The 23980-nt window shown below is 43.6% G+C and overlaps 2 protein-coding genes across 2 annotated transcripts; one reads left to right on the top strand and one right to left on the bottom strand.

Moving 5' to 3' along the window:
• Nucleotides 1–951: 951 nt before the first annotated feature.
• On the top strand, nt 952–9008 carry LOC307081139 (SH2 domain-containing protein 3C-like; the record flags this gene model as incomplete). Its single annotated transcript, XM_079744190.1, has 7 exons — nt 952–1101; nt 4634–4858; nt 4994–5109; nt 5722–5893; nt 6754–6865; nt 7983–8243; nt 8845–9008. 7 exons carry the CDS (start codon nt 952–954, stop codon nt 9006–9008), a joined length of 1200 nt encoding a protein of 399 aa, XP_079600316.1.
• Nucleotides 9009–16351: 7343 nt separating this feature from the next.
• Nucleotides 16352–23361, bottom strand: mrpl1 (mitochondrial ribosomal protein L1). Its single transcript, XM_079734095.1, has 9 exons — nt 23329–23361; nt 21636–21708; nt 21110–21380; nt 20585–20668; nt 20332–20403; nt 20046–20157; nt 18269–18369; nt 17445–17526; nt 16352–16523 (listed from the first exon to the last, which is right to left on the bottom strand). Exons 1-9 carry the CDS (start codon nt 23357–23359, stop codon nt 16423–16425), a joined length of 927 nt encoding a protein of 308 aa, XP_079590221.1. The 5' UTR covers nt 23360–23361; the 3' UTR covers nt 16352–16422.
• Nucleotides 23362–23980: the final 619 nt, after the last annotated feature.

Below are 23980 nucleotides of genomic sequence, written 5' to 3'. Positions count from 1 at the left end.
TTAGATATTATTGAAGATACGAGTGTGTAGATTTGTTTTATTAGACAGACAGATTTTGTTACAATGTCTTAAGTGTCAGAGGCTGGCCAGACGTATTCAATGGGACCAACTCAAAACGCAGCCCATATGAAACTAAAACTGTTATTCTGAATAAAGTATTAACGATATCGAAATTTGGTTTGGATATTATTGAAGTTTAGATTTGGCTCCGCTCGCTGTTTTTTTCCCATCTTCACGGAAGTGAATGCGTCTTGGGTGTCTAGCCCTCTAGGCGGGAAATAGGTCGAATCATTACAAGTCAAAGTCGCACTCGTTCGTCTCGTTCGTTCTCAGACTCTACTCCTCCCAGACCCACTAGTGGCTGACTCGCTGACAGTTGGTTCACTCACTGTGTGAGTGGTGAGGAGGGACCGACTGAGAGACGTCACGACTCACGAGAGCCAGCCAATCGTATGCTGTTCTAGGACTGAGTCTAGGACGCTCTCGTTGAAGTTTAGTCAATGAGAGACAGAAATCAACCGGTTTAAAGCTAGTGTGGGTAATTTGGGAGAAAACAGCCGTTGAGATTCCGTTGTGTTCTCTCTGGTCCCTCCCTGCCACGCTCTACCTGCTGTAGCTCCTCCCTCCGAACGTCAGTTATGCGCATTGATAGGAAGACGAAACACCATGTCCGATTCTGAGGTAATTAAACATTAGTGCTGATAACTACATAAGTACATATTGAGCATCAACATCTTACTCACAGACATACCATGTATGTTATCTTAAAATCATTTTAATTGCGCTGGTAGGCCTAAGAAAAGTAGCTGTATCAGCCAAGCAAGATAGCAAACTAATTGCAACTGTAATTCGTTATCATAAGCTGCCAGAGCTAGAAACCTGGTCATCGATATTATATACTGACGTTTTGAAGTGATGAATTATACTACAATAACGCTTATTTTTTGCATTATGAGAGTGTACAAGAAGAGAGCCCAGATGGCTCTGGGGACGATTATGTCCCAGGTCCTAGCAGCACAGGACGTGGGATATATAGGGTCAGCGGACGGCCTGCTGCTAGAGGCAGGCAGCCTAGGGGCAGAGGAAGGGGACGAGGTCGCGGTCGGGGAGGTCTTGACAGGGTAGGGCAAGAGGACATGGCCCGTGTGGAAACACGGCCGTGTGATTCAACGAATCACAAATGAGCAGGTATGTTTATTTCATGTCATACTTTAACAAAAAAAAACAGGGGAGCCAATTGTCAGTATAAATGTGTAATAAGTAATTGTACATTTCATATGGAACATGGAATATCATATGCTACACTTCCCTCGCTGTGCTTATCTCGGCAGTTGTGTCAAAGTAGCTTCTACACAAACGTGACTCGGACATTATCCACAGTTGAGTTGAGGCGTAGGCTACGTGTGGGCACAATCTCTGTGTTATTCCGACAGGTTAGTGGGACCATAACTAAAATATAAAATGGACCGGAAAAGAACCATGGGCCGATGCAAGACATCCTACGGAACCGTATTGAAACGGTTACATTACAGAACCGTAATGTAACGGTTATCGTGGCTTTGCCTAGTAAAAAAAAATACCAGCCGACACTTTACATTCTTCATTATATACCATGGAGAGATAACACTATTCCTTACCTGTCTATAAGAAATGTAGCCATCTCAGCGTCCGATTTTAAGTTTCTCAGGTCACGTAACTCTCCATCGCTCATAAGCCACGTCAATGTTTACTCTGGTTTAATTTCGAGCTCTCTCCGCCTCCCTTATAGTAGCTGTCCTTTCAACAAGTGTCTTTCCTCTTTTTTTCCGCTGTCTTAGCGGTGTTAGTTGTTGGTATCCGGGGAATGGGAAATTTAGGGGCCGTTGATGGAGACATTGCTATTCATTTGTTGTCCGCCGTAGTAGTGCAAAACTGTCAAGACTGCTAGGCTCGTGAACGCTCACGCAGGGACGCACCAACCTCGTTGCCAAGGTGAACGGACAGTCCTACAGCCAATAAGAACGGAGAATCAGAGCCTCGCTCTGATTGGTCAAAGTGTACATGAGCGGTGGCAATTTTTGGGGGCGGCACACAGAGGCAGGGGAGAGCAAAGTGATGAGCAGATATTCTCAGAGCACTTCACCTACATATAGCTGACTGGCTATTATGACAGTTTTGCCAAATATTACAGTAAAAAAATTACCCACCCTAGCATTAATGGGGAAAAAACAAATGGGCTTAGTGAGCGAGCTATCTATTATTCACATTGGCCATCTGTTGCATGGACGTATTTAAAAGATACATTGTACATATTTATAATTCGAAATTCGTCCCAGCCTTTATACCACATTTTTCACAACCTACCAGCTCTCGTTGTGAAGACTAGTCACTGCGCAATTCGTTTCAATGGGAATTGCGACAGTATACATTCAACATAAAGTGTACATATTTATCATTTGAAATTCATCCCAGCCTTTATACCAGAAACTCTAGAGTCTATAGTGTAGCGACCCTGGGACATTTAAAGAGTTTGTGTGTTATGTGTTGCATTGTATTTCTTTGTCCGTTATGCCAGTTGTTCTATGTGCAGTTTTGGAATGTTCTTCCTGTCAATCATTGTGGGGGGCGAATCATCAGGTCAGCTGGGGGAGGGCCTTGGGAGAACAGGAGGGTGGGGGCTTGCACGTTGAAGGGACCGGGTTGGGGGTTGGGGGGTTGCCCGGGTAACTGGTTGTTGTTAGTGTGGCTTTTTGCCGTTGGTTACGGGTTTTCAGTGACCTGGTTTGTTAGTTCCTTCAAGTACTCATGACTGGACATCTTTTTGTCACCAGCGAGGTCATTACAATAGCATAATATAACCGCGTTGTCTGATAACAGTTTAATGCATTTTTCACAATTAACCAGCTCTCGTTTTGGCAGTGGGCAGTGAAGGCAGTGTTAATTTTGGCAGCTAGATTTAGTCTTGGGCTGCACATGGTTCTGTTTATGAGAGCCTAAAACACCCGGGACCCCCATCATCATTGCTAAATCAAGTCTATTATTTAGCTGATATGTTTAACATCCAATAAAGAACTACACCCCCATCCCGCTGCGTTTGGTTAAAGTTGTAATGTTGACGTATGAGAATGAGAACGAGGGAGGCGCTGAGTCTGAGAACCGTGCATTACTTAATTCGATTCACCGCTACCGGAAACTCGACTGAACGAATGAACAAGGGAGGGGCTGAGTCTGACTGACTCAGAGAACCGTGCATGATTAGATTCACCGCTACCGGAAACTCGACTGAACGAACGAACGAACTATTCGCGAACGACTCCTCTTGGCGAACTGAATGACGCGAACTGAATCGCGGAAACGAATCACTAAATCCAACCCTAGTCTGAAGTCATCAAAATCATGACTCGAGTCCAAGTCATGTGACTCGAGTCCACATCTCTGATATACACTATATGTAGAGTAAAATATCATAGAAACAGTAGATATACACCTACAGGTAGATTAGAATACCATAGAAGGAGAACCTTAAAAATGTAGAGATAGCATATCTTTTGCTAATGTTTAGCCAAAAGATAACGGCGACTTGCTGTAACGGCCAACTTGCTATAGAGGAATATCTGACCCCCCACCTCTTCTCTTAATACACAATGCAATTGAATCTAATTCCAACGCGACATATAATGAATAATATTTGACTTGAGAACATTTGCAAAAAGTAACAGTAATAGCATTCTCATGTATTTTATAACATGTTTCAACATTTTATGTTTTGTAGGGTTTAGCCACTGTTACCAGTGAGATGATCACATCTTCTTCATCCACGAGATTACTTTGTATTTTACAGCATCTTCCTGCAAAACAAACAAAACAATTACAAGATTTGATGATATTACAAGTATTATAATCTGCATGTTGAGAGGGCCCTCCCAGGGACACTCTGTCAGCAGGCCCCTTCTAAAAGTTTTCATTGTACTGTTAATCATCCGCAGACCCTGACCCTTGGACATCCAGTGGCAGTCAAGGTCCTTCTCCGGTCCGGTCAGCCCCTGGTCCCCCCTTGATCACCAGCCTCCAGACGAACTGGGACCACAGGACCGCAAGACCACGAGACCCCCTAAACCACAGCATAATACACCAGGATGCTATAAACCCAAACCTCATACACCAGTATGCTATACACAATGACAACCCCAACACTGTATACCAGGACCCTGTAAGCCACAACATGGTGCACCAGGACCCTATAAACCACAACACTGTATATCAGGACCCTGTAAGCCACAACATGGTATACCAGGACCCTGTAAGCCACAGCATGGTATACCAGGACCCTGTAAACCACAATACTGTATGCCAGGACCCTATAAACCACAACACTGTATACCAGGACCCTGTAAGCCACAACACGGAATACCAGGACCCTATAAACCCTAACACTATATACCAGGACCCTATAAACCACAACACTGTTTACCATGACCCTAGTAACCAAAACAGTGTATACCAGGACCCTTCAAACCCCAACACCATATACCAGGACCCTATAAACCATAACACCATTTACCAGGAGCCCATTAACCAGGACCCTATTAACCACAACATATATCAGGAACCTATAAAGAACCCCAACCCGATATACCACAACCCCGTTTGCCAGGAACAAATAAGCCAGGACTCGGTTGCCTTCCTCTATCAGGACTTATTAGGAAACAGCTACACGGCGGTCCGCAGGTCAGCGCTCTGGCCCACTAGGTACCGGTCCAGGCTGCTGCCTGGGGAGAACCAGCCCCTGGATGTGGGGCTCCTCCGCAGAGTGAAGGAGGTGCTGGAGGGCGTGGAGCCCAGGACCGCTGCTCAACACATCACCAGGGCCGACTGCATGGTACTGTTCTCCTTATTGGTGTGAATAACATTGTATTATCGACCGAAGCACAGACCTCTGTTTGGTTTGTGAAGCAGATAGACAGGTGTGTGTGGTTTGGACTGATGGATGTTTTTGTGTGGTGTGGTGGTGTAGGTGGCGGGCATTGTGGAGGTGAGGGTGGAGGACCAGAGGAGGATGGGTGTAGCGTCGGGGGTGGAGTTGCTGACCCTAGCCCACGGACACCAGCTCCGCCTGGACCTTCTGGAGAGGTAGTCACGCTCTTTAGGCTAGTTTCATGGTTTGTAATACTATAGTGTAATACAATAATAATAATACTATATAATCTACTTTGATATCATTTATAATCTCAACAAAAAATGTCAGTATTCCGACTAATCTCTTTTCAATGATTATATTTTTCCTGAACATGTGCAAAAAGGCATATCCAAGGGTGGAGGAAGCTCTATTAAGGTGTGAAGGACAGTCTATAATATCCTTTACACCGAGAATTGTTTACACAATGTTTTCAGTTTCCTGCAGTTTTATTCGACTAAGGAGCTTAAAGCTTAGAGTTTAGAGCTTAAAATGCAACACAAATTGAAATTCTTCCATGAAGTTTAAGGCTAGGCTAGTTATTGACCAGAAATGTGCTTTATGGACCATGTCAAATAAAAAAGAAGCACAATCAACTTCCATTGAAAATATACTTCCTATAGCCCAGTAGGACATAAACCATTTTCCCTATTTCAGTAAATTTCACTTGGATTGCTGCCCACATTGAATCATGGATGTAACATTTTCTGGCCAAATGTTATGTAATAGAATCTAAAATAATCTGATCTGATCTGATCTCAAGTAAACGGATGTCTTTGGGAGCTCAGGTACCAGACCATGTCAGTGGTGCTGGCGGTGTTTATTCTGGGATGTACAGGGAGCCCCGAGGAGAGGGCGGCTCTGCTGCATAAAGCCATCCAGATCGCTGCCCAGCTGAAGAGCAGCATGGGGAACATGTTCGGGTTCTCTGCTGTCATGAGGGCCCTGGAGCTCCCTCAGGTAACCACGGAGACCGCAGGGCCCTCCACTACTGTGCTACCTTGATGAACAGCAACACAAAGGCAACGCTATCAGAGAGAGACACACACACACACACACACACTATTTAGACCTTTGTATGGTGATGGCAATTTTCCATCACTCACTGGTCACCTTGATACTTAGCTAGGAGGAGCTTGGATCAAACTAGCAGCCTTCGGGTTACAAGTCAACCAGGTCTACCTCCTGAGCTACTCCAGTCTAATAACTTGAATGTACATTTTGTATGATTATTAGTCTAAAACCTTCAAGAATGACCTACAATAATCAACGGAATGGGAAGAAATATCAGTGTTGACATTATGCCAAAGATCTCTGATGTCAATTAGACATTGCAGAGGTATTTACTTAATTTAGCAGCTTACCCAGCTAGCACTAGTTTGTAGGTTCTCGTATTACCACTTTGTACCACATGGGGCCACTGCCGTCACTGCAGCGTCCAGCATACCCCCGGTCCAAAATGAGAGGATGGAGAAGGAGAGGGGGCCCACCTTCTGTCATCCATGTGGAAAGTACACTGCAACATGTAGGTCAGGCTCTAACTCACCAGAAAACTTAAAGGAGAAAAACTTGTCACCATCGCAGAGATTCATAACCACTCACTAGGGAAATAATGTTTTAGTTTGTTTGGAAATAGCAACAGTCTATTATTCAAAGCAGTTGCCTGTTAATCAGAAATAACCGACATCTGAATGCTGTGGTTATCAGAAAAGAGTAACCATCATAGCCGTGTAATATGTATTTAAAGCATACTGTTACATCGACAGAAAATATAAATACACTGCTATATGCACAGAGTAATAGTGCATTTTTGTCTTCAGGTTGCTAGGCTAGAGCAGACGTGGACGGTGCTACGCCAGCGGTACACAGAGTGCTCCGTTCTCTACCAACACAACCTCAGACCCTTCCTCAAGGCCCTGGATCAAGGGAAAGGTAACCTTCACTCTCCTGGGCACTTCACGCTCCTCCTCTTCCTACTCCCCCCCCCACCTCCGACGGTGGACATTTCTGAAACCACCCTCGGAGGTGGTTTCAAATCTATCCGGACCTATGCGGTTTCGTGTGGATGGGGCCTTATTATGAAGCCCACAGAAAACATGTTTTAACTAAGGCCCCGTCCACACGGAGCCGAAGCGGGCAAAAACGATCCGGTTTCGGTTTATGCGGCATCGAGCTTTTAAATTGAGCAGAAATACTTTTTAATGTAGAGTTAGTGATTAAATTCATCAAGGGGCTTTATTTAAAGTTACAAAAAGAATACTAATAACAAGAAATAAAAAATCCAACGCAACTCTGACGTCCCCCAGCTGGTGGGGGGCTAATGATATCATCGTTTGCGTTTCAGGCGTCCACACGAATCCTAACACGAAACCGCATAGGTCCGGATAGATTTGAACCAACCTCCGAGGGTGATTTCAGAAATGTGCGGTTTCGAGCACCGGATTCGCCGGCTCCGTCTGGACGGCCGAAACGCACAAGACTTAGGCCCCGTCCACACGGAGCCGAAACGGGCGAAAACGATCCGGTTTCGTTTTATGCGGTTCAGGGAAAAGCGTAAAGACTGCGAAACGCATCGAGTTGTAGAAACGCTGTAGTAAATATTCAAGGCGCTGGTTCTCCCCTTGATGAATTTAATTACTAACTCTACATTAAAAAGTATTTATGCTCAATTTAAAAGGTTGAATCTCCTCGTGACTGAATGTTTGTATACAGCGAGCAGGCTGTATGCCCGCAGGCTTGATGCGCTCCACTTTTCTATGTGGAGAACCAGCGCCTTGAATATTTTCTACAGCGTTTCTACAGCTCGATGTGGTTTCGCAATGACTCCGTCTTTACGGAGATATTCCTAAACTGCATAAAACGAAACCGAATCGTTTTCGCCCGTTTCGGCTCCGTGTGGACGGGGCCTAACCTGGTAGAATAAAGGTTAAATAAAAATAAAAATAAAATATGATAAGATGCTGTTGCTGATGAACAAGACCATCTTGTTGAACTCTCTCTCTCGCTCTCGCTCTCCCCTCTCTCTCTCCCGCCCCCTCTTTCTCTCCAGAGAGCACCCAGCTGACAGGGACCTCCTTTCCCCACATCATACCCCTGCTGCTCCTCCTCGAGAGGAGAACAGCCTTAGGGGAGGGGGCGTGGCAGGTCGACGTGGGGGGGTCCTGGGAGGGGGAGGAGTCTTGGGAGGGGGAGGAGTCCTGGGAGGCTGAGGGATCGGGTGTGGACGCGGTCATGAGTCACCTGGCGGCGGCTCGTACCATAGCACAGCTGGGCAGGATCTACTGCGCTAATGCTGACATTAAGATTATGGGTAAGGACACCCAGTTCAATGGTAACCAGCTATATGACCAGGTTTACCAGCAGCATTAACTGGTTAGCAACAGTGTAACCAGTTTAAATGTGGTGACCAGCCGTGTGAGTTGTAGCATAGTTCTGGGGAAAAGTGACATGCAGCTTGGGCCAGAAACCTACCAGTAAAAGGCATGAAGTTTAGCCTTGTATCCTGCAGGGATATTAATAAGTGTATTGCTACAGGACCAGTCTACAATGTGTTGATTTTAATTCTTTACAGGAATTTCTTTAGCAACGTTGTTGACCAAACAGGATGTCTTAGCTTGTCTTCCAACCGGGAAACTTTGACTGCCTTCTGAGTTTGTGCTTGTGGTTAGCCCATCACGTGCTCACAGATCCCCGCCCCCAGAGCATGATTGAGCACAATGAATATGAAGCAAAGAAAATGATGCACCCTGTTCACCCAGATCTGTCCGCTATCATATGAACAGCAGCCCAACTTAGGCAGTGATACCATGATGACCGGGGATAAGGTGACCGGCTGTGCAAACCTGGTGAATGGCTGTGTAACCATGGTGACCGGCTGTGTAACCATGGTGACCAGTGGTCTCTCCCCCCAGGTCTGCGGGAGCAGGCAGAGGTGTCGGAGGTCTTCCAGACTGACTTCCAGACGCGGCTGCTGTGGGGCAGCGGCGGGGCGGCTCAGGACCCAGCCCAGCGGTACGCCAAGTACCACTCTGTCCTGACCACTCTGTCCCACCACCTGGAGCCCCCCAGACACTGACCCCCTGGAGCCCCCCAGACACTGACTCCTTGGAGCCCCCCAGACACTGACCCCCTGGAGCCCCCCAGACACTGACCCCCTGGAGCCCCCCAGACACTGACCCCCTGGAGCCCCCCAGACACTGACCCCCTGGAGCCCCCGGACACTGACCCCCTGGAGCCCCCGGACACTGACCCCCTGGAGCCCCCGGACACTGACCCCCTGGAGCCCCCCAGACACTGACCCCCTGGAGCCCCCCAGACACTGACCCCCTGGAGCCCCCCAGACACTGACCCCCTGGAGCCCCCCAGACACTGACCCCCTGGAGCCCCCCAGACACTGACCCCCTGGAGCCCCCCAGACACTGACTCCAGGGGGTCAGTGTCCGGAGGCTCCAGGGGGTCACGCCTGGAAGCACCGACCGACTGCTGTGTTTGGATATCTACACAAAAGATGGCCTACAGCTTTTAGTATAACTTTTCACTGTGTGCGTGTGCCATATGTCCTTTGCCAGCCTGATCAAATCACCTCACAAGTTCAAGTCAATGTCATAAGAGTGGTTTTCTCCCTGGGTGTCGGCCAAGTTTGAAGAACAGTGTGTGTGTTTGTTAAGTCATGGTGTGTTCAATGTAGGCCTACAGGGTAACTCTTTGATGTGGCTCTTGTGTTTAGCATCCCCTGCATGCCTTTACGATTGCTAGGTTTTCCAGCATGGCTATTAATTATGTCTGAATTATCCAACGCACCATTAAATGTTTAAATGAAGTACATGTCTATGTTTTTGTCTACTTTTGTCGTTGTTGTGTATTTTGTTGTTCTCAAGTGACGGACAAGGATGGACACCTACAATACGATGTCATTCAGTTGGTTAACTGAATTAAAAATGTTGTTAAATACAGTAAAACCTTTTTTAACTAAATCTTCCAGCTTGGGACATAAAAAAAAAGCTTACTCCTTTCAATTCCAAAACGGATGTGTCCATGAGCTAGGCTTATTTTGTATTTAAAGGTCCCATGGCATGAACATTTCACTTTATTAGGTTTTCTACGATTTCGAATATGGCCCCATATGGCCTCATAAGGGGCCAAGTTACCTCCCCTTTCTCTGCCTTGCCCGCCCAGAGAATTTGGCCCGCCAATGAGACAATGAGCTACGACCGTGCGAGCGCCACGTGTGTGTGTGTGTGTGTGTGTGTGTGTGTGTGTGTGTGTGTGTGTGTGTGTGAGAATACACACACTGTAACGCAAGTGTTGTACACTTCTTTGTTATTTGGATAACCGTTCTGCTGTTGGTATTATGGCCATGACCAAATCAGTTCAGCACAGATTGAAACTTATGACACAGGAGGTCTGGCTTGCTGACTAAAAAGCATTGCGATCATAAAAGCGTGACAATCTGACAAAAGCGCAAATCTGACAATAGATGGATTCGATCCAACATCCTCTAGCTCAGGGGTCTTCAACATTTTCCAGGCCAAGGACCCCCACACTTATGGAGAGATGGAGCGAGGACCCCCTACTTATATATTGTATAAAATTGTGTTTTAAATTAAACTGGTCCTATAGTGCCATGTATAAATGTACCTTGTTATTTTGCATTCAATACTAACATATTCAAATAATACACAGGTTCACATATTCATGTTTTTATTTTAAACATGTGCAAGGCACAGTGAGTAGGGTGGCCATGCCACTGCCATTCATAAACATAACATAGCATAATAAAATGATACCTGCCAAGATCAACAATGTCTGTCAATTGCATATAATCATGCATAAAAGCTATTCAAATAGACATTTTTAAAACATAAATGTGGAAACGAAAATGAGTGATGTTTGTTAGTGTCTTTCATATCACTCGGCAATAGTCCGGTAACTTATCAACCCCAGCGTGTCTGGTTTCTAAGCGACGTCAACGTCTTTGGTGGACTATTTCTCTGCTGATCGCTTATTTTCCCGATAATGACCGGCGTTCTGTACATTATCCCTCACATAACAGCACTCTCTCTCTCTCTCCCAACAGTCTCGGCTGCGCACTCTCATCCAAATACATATTGTTTGCGGCGGAGGAGGGGGTAGATATAAAGACCGGACGAGAAACTGACGTCGCTGTGCTGTCTTTCTTAATTGAAGGAGCAGGCAGGGAAAAGGTCTCTCCTGCTGGGCTTTCATTAAAATCAAATACATAAAAATGTCGCAGCCAGTCCTGATGTGTCAGGTGTGTGCGACCCCCATACAGTACCTCCGCGGACCCACTGTTGAAGGCCTCTTCTCCAGCTTACATAGCAAGCGTCGCTATCGTTACGGCCACGGTGACCACACGGTTGACTTTGGATTCACATTCAGGTAAAAAAACTTATATCATACATGTTGATGAACTACCAACATATAAAACCATGTGATGATGCTATCTGAAGATCAGCCTGAATTACTAAGAGAGGTCGTTCATTCTAAAATGGTGGTGATGTATCAGAACAGTCTCATTAATAATGAATGCACATAGAAGGATTCACAAATGTATTTTGTGATTTATATATAAATGACTCTCTTCACACAAATACATTTCAATGCACACACAAATGGATATCGGTATGTATAAATGTAAAAAAAATCCATAAACAAAAATAAGTTTCTCAAACACAATTCTGATCCACACACAAATGTGTCTTGTCTTAAATAAATGAAATATAAATCCATAAATAAATTAATAAAAAATATATTTTGCAATTATCATAAAAAATGTATTTGGATGTTGTTACATTTATATACAAACTGTTAAACTTGAATTAACACGACGCTTTTCATTTGTGAACTTGTTTGCATTTGTGTGTGAACTGTTCAGTATTTATATGCGGATTTTTGAGACTCCTGACGTGACTGGATTCACAAATGCATTTTTTTCAACAAGGAACTCTCTGTAGCCAATCAGATGCCTCCCTCGTTTTCAACCAATGAAAGTAGACTGCAGTCCCGACCTCTGAAGAATAAGTCCAGCCTCCGAGCCTCCCTGTTCCCTCGGTCAAATGTCTATGGGAAATAATGGGTTTTTTGAATGATCGTACATAACAATCTCTAGGTGGCGAAGAAATAAAAGCTGCGTTTTGAACTACACACTTTTTCCATCTAGTTTCGACTGGGTTTGGCATTGTCGGTGCCGTTAAAGTAGAAAACGGCACCAACAATCTAAAAACTCAGTCACTGCAGTCATGTGATTGGCTGAAAACGAGGGAGGCATCTGATTGGCTACAGATAGTTCCTTGTTGAAAAAAATGCACTTGTGAGTCCAGCCACGTCAGGAGGGTCTCAAAAATCCACATATAAATACAGACCAGTTCACACACAAATGACAACAAGTTCACAAATGAAAAGCGGCTTGTAAATTCAAGTTCAACAGTTTGTATATAAATGTAACAACATCCAAATACATTTGATGAAAATTGCAAATATTTTTTAATTCATATATTTATGGATTTATATTACATTTATTTAAAACAAGACACATTTGTGTGTGGATGAGAAATGTGTTTGTGAAACTTATTTTTGTTTATGGATTTATTTTACATTTATACATACCGATATCCATGTGTGTATGCATTGAAATGTATTTGTGAGAAGAGAGTAATTTATATATAAATCACAAAATACATTTGTGAATCCTTCTCTGTGCATTCATTATTAATAAGACTGTTCTGACCCCATAGTGATGGGGTACATTGAGACAAATGCTGTGGGGTAAAGTGAGACAGGGTCTCACTTTACCCCACACTGAGGCACAAGTTAAGTTTAGTCTTAAACATATTTTAATGTAATATTACATAAAATATGTTTTATTTTTAATGTCATAAACATTGTAGAAAAGCCATCATGCCAAGGCAATACAGCAGGAAGACAACCTGGGGCAAAGCACCCCTCGAGATGGAGAGTGCAGCCGCTGAGGGTGCAAGCTGCAAGGGACAGAAATATTGACAAGTCAAGCCTCCTAAGATTCATGAAGAAAAAAGAGAAAGGGGAAGTAAAATCAGTAGCCTGGGGTGCAGTAGCTGAGGCAAAGAGAATATTCACAGATGAGATGGAGGAGGAGCTCGCCCAACACTTGAAGCAACTAGCTGACCAGTTCCATGGCCTTCCTTCAGTTAAGTGCCGTCAACTGGCATTTGGATATACAGAGAAAAACAATATCCCTGTCCCTGCCAATTGGACAAAGACACAATGTGCTGGTAGGCTAGGGTGTGCAAGAGATCACATGATTCTGTAGGTTAACTAAGGCCAACTGACCTTGGCACAAAGCTAAATCTTATAATAATGAATTGTCTACTCTAGGTGCAGATTGGTTTGGCAGCTTCCTGGCACGTTGCCATCTCTCTGTCCGAACTCCAGAGGCAACATCCCTGGGAAGGGCTACAGCCTTCAATAAAACTACAGTCGGGGAGATCTTTGACAATCTGGCTGTAGTGATGGATAGGTGACAGAATTAATTTTTTAGTTGCAAATGTTTTATGGAGGTTTTATCTATAAGATTTGGTTTTGATTCTGATAAGGTTCTTCCCTTGCGTCTCATCTTTAACAGGCATACAGTCCCTCCACACATGATTCACAATGTGGATGAAACAGGCGTCTTTACAGTACCAAAGCCACAGCAGGTAAGCTACACATGATACACTAGAGAGCGTGATGTGGTGAAGAAGCTGCGTCAACCTAAACGGCCTGGAGGAACCACATGGAGAGAGCAACTCCTCATCATTCGCTGTAACCTTCAGGGCTGGAATGTAGAGTAGGACAGTAGGCTGATGTTCTAATCCAGGTGGATCTTGTCCTGTGTTCTGAGTCCCAGGCTGTTTCTTTTTTGTGTTCTGACCCCCAGACTGTGTTCTAATCTATCTGGTTCTATCTGTCATTTGAATGTTAATTTAAACATTTTGAATTATACTATGTTGTATTTGATTTTGTTCAGAGTTACCTTCAAGTGTTTAGAAAAAAAAAAGTGCTTAATTGACCAATCCCCATGATTCTGTTACTAGTCCGAAAATAGTCGTGGAATGTGGGGTTGTCAAGCTAGCTGTCAGGATTCTAACTGTTACAACATGTGTTGTTATGGTAGTTTCAGAGTGGATAAAGTAAGTGGATCAGTTTACCCCCAGCTGATTCACTTTACCCCCTTGATTTCTCTGGTCTGACCCAGTTTACCCCTAAGATGGGGTAAAGTGAGACACACACACTTTTTAAAGAACATATTTTCACTGCCCTTCGTCCTGAATGCATTCTGATAATTCCCATTGCTAGGAAACATCCTGAATTAATGGGAAATGTGTAGATTTTATTGATATGTCATGTTAGCTCGCTTAGAGGGGAGCAAATGTAAAAAAAATATCTCACTTTACCCCACTCTCCCCGAGCAGGCCTAACGGCACTTGTGTCGGACAAAGTCCGTGAGTGTTGTGTTTCGATTTTTAAACATCATTGCATTTTGCATCAGGAGCAACTGTGCGCTAAAAATATTGGCCTAAAGATGCAGGATGTCGGTGGCATTGTGAATAATATTCGCTCAAAGGCGCTCTCACACCGTCAGTTCAAAGCTGTTGTTGATGAGATCGATGCCCAGTATGGTGATGTATTGTACCACCAGGAGGTGCGGTGGCTGAGCCGCGGGAAAGTTTTACGACGTATATTTGAGCTGCGTGAGGAAATCAGGGTGTTTCAAGCCACAAAGGAGAACAGCATCCAAGTGCCCCCGAACAATCACTGGCTTGCAGATCTGGCTTTTCTTGTGGACATAACAGAGTTGCTGAATATCCTCAATCTTCAGCTTCAAGGGAGAGACCAGATAATCACTCAGCTGTACGACCATGTCAGAGCCTTCAAGCAAAAGCTCCAGTTGCTTAGCAGACATCTCTCAACAGGTGAGATCTAACTTGAATATGTTATTGAACACAAAACAATGTAGTAGGCTTGTTATTGATCACTACCATGTTATTATATTTGTTACATGCATACTTTGTGTTTGTGGAGAATAAATGTTCTATTTAAATCTAGGCATTAAATCCAATAACAGTAGCAGTATTTGTTTTTCATACTGCAGCCATAAACAAAAACCAAAAAGTTTTTTTCTCATTTGATTGATGTTTGGTATTTAATTGAAAATCAAATGAACAACCTTGCATCTTACATTGCTACTTTTGTCTTTGTGTCTGTACATTTAGGAAATTTGACACATTTTCCCAGCCTCAGAGAAGTTGGGTTGATGGAGGAAGACACACCAAAATACCTCAACATTCTCAGAGATATTCATGTGGTGTAGTTTGACCTTCGCTTTGAAGATTTTCGTGGAAACAAAACAGCATTTGTGCTGTTTGCGCAACCTTTTTCTGTAAATGTGGATGCAGTCAGTGAGGAGCTTCAAATGGAACTTTTGGAACTTCAGTCTGATTCAGACCTCCGTTGCTGGTTTAGAGAGCTTTCTTTACAGGACTTTTACAAATTTGTTCCTGCACACAGATATGGCAAGATCCGCAAACATGCACAGGTGATGTTATCCCTCTTTGGAAGTACCTATGTCTGTGAGCAGGCATTCAGCCTGATGAATCATAATAAATCCAAACTGAGAAATGCTTTATCTGACTCTCACCTTCATAACATTCTCAATCTGTCAGTTAGGGACAGGCTTCATGTCTCCCACTGATAGGCCTACTTCAGGCAGAATGAGTAAGCCTGGACCTCCAATGTGTCAGAGTATGTTCTGCTCTGTATGTTTAATGGGGGCATGTTTTGTCCTGTCTTTGTATTTGAAGATACAGGCCCAAGGCCTAGTAATATTCCTGTCTTTAAATATTTCATAGTGGTTCAATTATTTTTCTTATTTAAAGAAGATAGATTTATGAATCTTTTGAACATTAATGTGAAGCACAATAAACAGTGTCATTCATTTTTCAAAATGACCATGTGATAGTGTTGATTTTGCACACGCATGCTATTTATACCGATATTTAAGTTAATATACTGAAAAATTTAAATTTTGGCCTACGAGCCCCCCCCCCGATTAGATTTTGGCCCTCCATTGGGAAGAATTTAGGCACCCTTGCTCTAGAGGCAGGTAGTCTGTGTCAGAAGATGTGCAGTGTTTCAGCTGCCCTGGATGGGGGAGCTCGTTCCACCATCGTGGAGTCAGGACACGAGTCAATCCCATGTGTTGATCATGTTTCACCATGATGAAGTCTACAAAAATGTCTACACTTCCACAAGTGGATGGAACATGACAATTTATACACCACTTCTGATCATACTAGGCATTTTACCCCGTTTAAACACTATTTTAGGTTCACTGCCCCTTTTAAGAAACCAGTTCTGAAAAATAACAACTGAACAAACTGGCATGTTTAGAACAAAACTTTATTGAACAAAGTATCAACATTATTTACACATGAAACAAGCAGTGGGAGGTCTCAGCTTTTGTCTGCTGGAGGAGGTTGAAGGATGTCCTGGCTGCTGAAGCGCAGAGCTTCACTGGTATGACTCGCTAGGATGGACCTCTCAATGAACGGACCTGGAGAGTGAGGACCGGAGAGGAGAAGGGGGTAGAGAGAGGGAGAGAGGAAGAGAACAGAGACAGGAGGAGAAAGGGTGAAAGGGTAGAGTGGAGTGGAGAGCAAGAAAACTACATTAATTACCGTGAATGATTATGGTTATATTTCCATCCCACTGTGCAGCTGGATCTGTCTAATGATCTAAAGGGGACATTTTCTGCGCTTGTCTGCACACCAGAACTGTTTTAAACCCAAGTGGACTAATCACCCTCCTAGACCCATGTTTTTCAACCTGTGATAGTTGAGGGTACTGCAAGTGGTATAAGGGATATAGTGGTATATTAAATTAGTCCAATTTACAATAATAGAAAAAGTAACATGGATCATTTAAAAGAAGTATATTATAAATATTGTTCAGTAAATATAGTATTATGGCTTGGTTATTATTTAAACAATAGGGTTCCGCCGTGCATTCCGCCATCTTTTCCATTGTAATAACCTTCATTGTTATTTGCATTAGTTTGTGTTTGCTAAATAAAAACACTGGGACAATATCAGCGTTGCTGACTTATCTTTCCACTGTTTCACCCTAGCCATGTCCTGCCTGCAGCAATAATTGTTCATAAGGGGCGCGCTGGCACTATTTGCTCAGCCACTGCATGTGTGTTGATTGCATATGAGGTTCACCATGACAGATCTTGATAACAATTCTGTGGTACACCTTAAGTAAAAGGTTGGGAACCACAGATCTAGACTACTAGACAAACATTAGGCTGAGGCAGAATAAATAGACCCCAGACCCAAAAACACATGGCTCAGCTCTGCCTACGGTGAAGAAGTGTTGATGGATTGACACGGTGGCGGATTGAACTAGTATGTACTTTACACAAAACAGGGTTTAGTGCACATTAAGATAGTGTGTCAGAGTTTCTCAACCTTACCATATTCTGCAGGGCGGTGGGAACACACGTCTGTTAGGATGGACTTCACGTTGGCCAGGATGTGTTCTGTAGGCATGTCCAGCTATGTGCGCACACGCACACACACACACACACACACACTTATTCAATAAATAACCAAGCCATAGCTGATTTTAATCAGTTTCATTTTCACCCATTCACAATTACATGTAAATGTGTACAGGAGGAGGAGCTCCTGCCTATGGGTTGGTCTGAGAACAGGAACTTTCTATTGGTTGGTCTTAAAACAACAGAACCTTTCTGTTGGTTTGTCTGACAACGGGAGCTTTCTATTGGTTGGTCTGAGAACAACAGGAAGCTTTTGTTGTTTGGTCGTTCAGACCTTGCAATGTGTGTGGAGCAACGTTTGTAACGTTATGACCTGGAGAAATCAGGTGCACAAATTTGTCACATAGACAAACCTCCAGGGTGGAGGAACCACCTGACAACAAAAAGTTGATTTATTTCAGCAGGCCGTGACTGAAGAAGTCCTTTGCAGACAAACTGGTTTTATACTCAACCGGGTTCCGGGTGGTCGCTGAATGTTTCATTACTTAATACCTTTGGGGTTTCCATGGAGATGGGAAATCTGATAAAACTAATGACAACCGCCCTCCTCTTGTGACTCATCACACAAAATGTCAAAATTGCCGTCAGCTGCACAGATATTAACAAGTTACAAAAACGTTTGTTAAGGGTCAATGTAATCACGTGTTCTTAGAAACTCGCAGAACTTTAATTCCACGTTAAGTATTCTGACTTAAGGTGGTGGACGATAGACCCTATTAGGAGGGATGGATGGTTACCGTAGCAATCTGTGTCCTGACGTAGCAGTCCTTCTCCACCTGGTACTCGAAGCCCGTCTTGAACATGGCCATCATCTTGGGAATGTTCACACCCACTGACCCTGCAAACACACACACAAACACACAAATTATATTATCATCCTGTTATCATCTTAACTGAACATTCCCACACTAGACTATTGGTATCAGTACTGTCAGCACGTAGCTCAGGAGAATTATATTCTATTCTATTCTAAAGGTAGAGTGGGTTGGCTGGTAACCGGAAGGTTTCTAGTTCGATCACCGGCTCCTCCTATGGAGTGTCGAGGTGTCCCTGAGCAAGGCACCTAACCCCGACTGCTCCTGACGAGCTGGCTGTCGCCTTGTATGGCTGTCGCCTTGCATGGTTAACAGCCCCATTGATATTTCATACTTTTTTATTCTTCCCATGGATGCTGGTTATTTGATGCGTCATGAAATCACCGGAAGAAAAATGCATGACTACAAGTTCTGAATGGGGACGGGTCACAATGAATCGGGCCGAGATGATTTACAGTACAGATAGTTGCGCTCCTTGATTGACAGCGGTAGAGGGAGAGAGAGAGGAGATGGAAGACTGATCCACGCTGACCTGTCTTCCATTTATGTTTTTAAAGGTTTTAAAACATAAAGGGTACAGATGAATAATGGCCTGCATGAGACTCATGTGGTCCTACCAACCAAAGTAGAAAAATATAAACCCGGTGGACAAGGATCATTGTGCAGTGAACCATGGCATGGAGGAGAAGTGATTGTTTCCGTGTGCGGACTCCTGGAGCTCTATATCTATATAATATAATATAATAATAATATTATTATATAATATTTAGGCAGCATATAATGTTATATCTAATATCACGGCCAAAAGCTATGTGCGCCTCGGATGATATTATGAATCATAAAGACTGCGTCTGGCGTCTCTGGCACTTCCACAACAAGTAAAGACTCGTAGTGGGGGATATCTCGGCCATGGTTGAGAGGAATTCGGGGAAAGGAACTTTGGCCTTGACCCTCTGAAGTCCATATTAAACCACGACATGGAGGAGAAAGGGATTGTACTCCGGGAGCTCAGTCCAGCAGGAGGAGCTCGGCGGCAGTCCGGCAGCTCAGCTCCCGGAGTACAATCCCTTTCTCCTTCATGTCTCCTCCTCCGGACTGCCGCCGAAGCTTCAGCGGCAGTCTGGAAACTCCGGCGGGGGGAGCTCGGCGGCAGTCCGGCAGCTCCGGTGGAGAAAGGGATTGTACTCCCGGAGCTGAGCTGCCGCCGAGTTCCCCCCGCCGGAGCTGCTCGCCTGCTGGTCCACAAAATCTTAGCTATGCTCTGATTGGAGGGGAGTGGGGAAGTGGGAGGTAATATTCAAATGTGCCACCTTCCTACGTGGGAGGGGGCGCCGAAACTGACTCGCTCGTTTGGTAACTGTAGGCGGGGTACTCTTCAGAAATGCATATATCACTCAAAGAATCATGTACAGACTTTCACCCGGGCAGCGTCAGGTGCACCAGTGGGACCTAGAAAGATGCTTAGTCGCACCCTTAAATATTTTGGTCGCACTCTGGAGCCCTGGGCTTTCTCTTATTACCATAGCGGTGAATATGGGTAATACCAGTATAATATAGTTTAAAATAAGTAACGGTGGGGTCAAAATAATTACTGTGACAAGCTTAACACACGCACACTGACCAAGTATACACATATATTATCACACAATCAAATACACACATTACCGCAAACACAACATCTCTCATAATGAGGAGTCACCTCTCTTGCTCTTGGGGAACTTCTTGCGCAGTTTGTTCTTCAGCGGGACAATCTTAGGAAGCATCTCAGGAACCGAGATGTAGAAGTCTGCCGACACCTCATCCTCCAGGATCTGCACAACAACCCGGTCAGTATATATTACACACACACACACCCACAGTCCAGTCTAATGCACTCGTACTACACACACGCCGTCTTACTCACTTATACTACACACACGCAGTCTGTCTAACTCAATCATACCTCGCACACACACACACACACACACACACACACACACACACACCTGCTCCACCAGTTCAGGTCCTCCAACAAACTGGGCTCCTTGTTCCCGGGCGACCTGAGCCTGCTCCGGGTTCTAAAGGACAAACAGGCCCCACAACGTTTAACAACACATACATATAATATAATATAATATAATATAATGTCTACAATACGGGAATCTTTACATTTACATTTACATTTAGGGCATTTAGCAGACGCTTTTATCCAAAGCGACTTACAATAAGTGCATTTGTTACAATATCTTCTGAGCTTACCTCAGTGAAGACAGCCACCGTGTTGAGTCCTGTGCTGAAGGAGTGCGGCAACTGGACCGTACTCACGAAAGCATCGACCGTTTTCTGCAAGAGAACAAATAAATAAATCCAAATGCCACTGAGATCTAAAAGACAAGAGATGGCTTTCGACTTCTCGGAGCAAACACAGGAATCTAGTCACTAGGGACTTGGGGAGTAGATTATGGCACTTAATGTATGCACTTATTGTATGTCGTACATCCTGGCACTCAAAAAAATAAATTTAAAGTACATAGATGTGAGGCATCTTATCGCAGTTATCTTTGTTGTTTACAGGGAATGGGTTAACCTAGCGTTTGTTAGTGCTTTGCACTTGGTTCTATTAACATCCCTACTGTACCGACAGCGACAGATTGTTTCTGTCTCTTCTGACAAATGTACTTGTAAGTCACTTTAGATAAAAGCATCTGCTAAATGCGCTAAATGTAAATGATTATTCTAGGATCCTAGTGTGTGGTCCTGGAGGGACCAGACCCATCGTGTCACCTTCTTCTCCAGCTTCATGTCCAGCTTGAGGTCTATGTAGACGGGCTGGTCGGGGGCGGTGGCGTCCAGCTCCTGGTACAGCTTGAGCCTGAGGAGCGCGGTGGCAGGGGCGAGCACGGGCCGGGGGTAGAACCGTGCCACGTAGACGTCGTCCACGGGCGCCCACGCCGTCAGACCGTACGGCTTGTGCCGCGCACTGTCGTCGATGACCCGCTTCTCCTTCTTCACCTCCTTCTCCACCTCCTTCTTCACCTCCTTCTTCTTCTGGGCTCTGGAACACAGCAGAGGTTTCAATCAGGCTGACAACAAATCTCAGTTATGCCATTGACCGTAACTATCTGCTATTCAAACATCTGCTATTATTATTTAATATCCATTACTGTCCATCATTACTGTTTACTATTGCGTTAATGTTTACTTTGTTTAGCAGAGAATATAGAAGTCAGATCGTTAAATGGATAGTTTTAGTTTGAAACCAACTTAACCGGCAGGGATTAAATGGTTAAGTTGTGAGTTTGAAACCCACCTGGCGGGGGCGGCGTAGGACCGGGCGGGAAGGTGACAGACCCTCGGGGTCCTGGAGGTCAACAGGTAACCTCCTGACAAGAAAGAAAACAGAATCACACAAGTCACATGTGGCACCTTGGTGAAGAAGCAAATAACTTCTCATCTATTCTCGCTGAGTTTAGAGAATACTTTCTGTCGCTTTTTTCCCACTTTGGTTAGGAAATTAAATTTAAATATTATTTCACTAAATGGATACTTACTAGAAGTTGCTAACCTACTTTGTATACAGACCCCTATACTTGAAATGGCTATTGGTTTAGACTTATGATTGCCTGCTCAAGAGTTGTATAAAATGATTTGTATTTTGGGAAACTTCAGCTTGTTCAGAATGCTGCTGCTAGAGTTCTAACAAAGAACAAAAATGTGAATATATTACACCAATTCTTAAATCATTACATTGGCTTCCTGTAGGTAAGAGAATTCATTTTAAAATCATGTTGCTAACCTATAAATCCTTACATGGTTTAGGACCAAAATATTTTACTGATATGCTTCCACTACATAAGCCTTCTAGACCACTAAGATCTTATGAAACCAATCTGTTAATGAACCCCAGAGTAAACACGAAACATGGGAAAGCAGGATTTAGTTACTATGCAACAAATAGCTGGGGACATTTTTTGGAATAAACTGAGGATTTAAGACTTGCCCCAACCCTGACCACTTTTAAAACAAGACTGAAGACTTTTATGTTTGCTTTAGCTTTCAGCTAAATGTTAAATACATTGCATACTTTCTAAAATGCTTTTTTAACTTTGCCTTTATTTTCTATTTTATTACTAAAATGCCATTTTCACTTTGCCTTTATTTTCTATTTTTACCAGAGAGATACATGATGTGATACCAGAGAGAGAGGAAAAGGGTTTGAGACCCGAGTTCTGTCTGGGTAAGAATCCTAGAATCCGGGTTGGAGTCCCAGAATCTTGGTTGGACTCCCAGAGAAAGTTCCTTGAGGTCGGGTTGGAGTCCTGACGTGGGTACCAGAGACATGAACTTTGAAGGGTTTGAGACCCGAGTTTTGTCTGAGTTAGAGTCCTAGAATCCGGGTTGGAGTCCCAGAGAAAGGACCAAGTTTCTTTAGGTTGAGTTGGAGTCTGGACGTGGTTACCAGAGAGTCTGTTGATCTGATCTTAAATACATTGCAATTTTTATTTTATTGTATGACAATGTTTATATGTGAAGCACTTTGAGTCTGCCTTGTGTATGAAAAGTGCTATATAAATAAAGTTGCCTTGCCTTGCCTTTTGACTAATCGTTAATGTTTATGATGCATTGCTGATGCGTTATAATAAGGCCGTTTTTTTTAACCGTTTGACATTATTGGTAGACCTGTGGTAGACTCGGATAATAATCGAGAGAGGGATTTCATTTATTGTCATGAACTCAAAATAATGTATAGTCCTTGTTGCAAAGTGGTTATAGCTGAGCACAGATAGTATTAAATAAGATTGTATATAAACTAAAAGCGGTATAAACTAATATAGAAAGCAACATATACAGTTCTAATGAATATGCCGAATACTATCATAGCCAGCATGAGCTGTGTTTCACTGTATGCAGCGGATATACATGTAACATTATTATTAATAACATTATTGCCTTAACACCTTTCATCCCAGTAATTTAAAATAATGTAAAATATTTCCACTGACCTTTTAATAAAGTCCTCACGCAGGATGCCATGTTTGAAGAACAGCCTGGTCCGAATGGAAACAGAGATCACACCGACAGTTCCGCCACCAGCCTGGAATAACTATACTACTATAGGGACACAGACTACTATAGTGTATGTTTATAACCACATAACTATTGATCAAAATAAAAATACATGATAAAACAGACAAAGGACTGTATCATAAAGAGTAATTGATGAATGGCAAGGGCACGATTGTATCATCAGTCAGTTGAACATAAAAAGGGCATGGTTCAGTTTAAAAAAAACACCTGAGACAACTAGACCGACCGACCATAGTGAATTAAAGTTACTTTTACTAGAACTAAATAAGAAGTTTACTTTGCCTTGAGACCAAACGCACCGTTAGGCCTAGAAATAATAATAATAATAATAAGAAGAAGAAACCATGCTTGATAAGAAAACACTAAAGGTGGATACAACGTTATAATACAATCGCTTCAGTAGAAATTCATAATAACAAATGATTATTGCGTCAGAGTGCTAAACTTAACGTTATTCATACAAACTGTAGGTAGCATGGACCTATTAAGGTAGGTAGACGCGTGCATGGGGACACGGACGCGAGCGGAAGCCGCGTTTGTTGTTCTTCCTTCAGATCCGCAGGTCCT

This window comes from Pollachius pollachius (genome assembly GCF_949987615.1).
Source record: "Pollachius pollachius genome assembly, chromosome: 1".
Classification (NCBI taxonomy): domain Eukaryota; kingdom Metazoa; phylum Chordata; class Actinopteri; order Gadiformes; family Gadidae; genus Pollachius; species Pollachius pollachius.
This window is presented reverse-complemented; position numbering and strand designations above follow the sequence as displayed.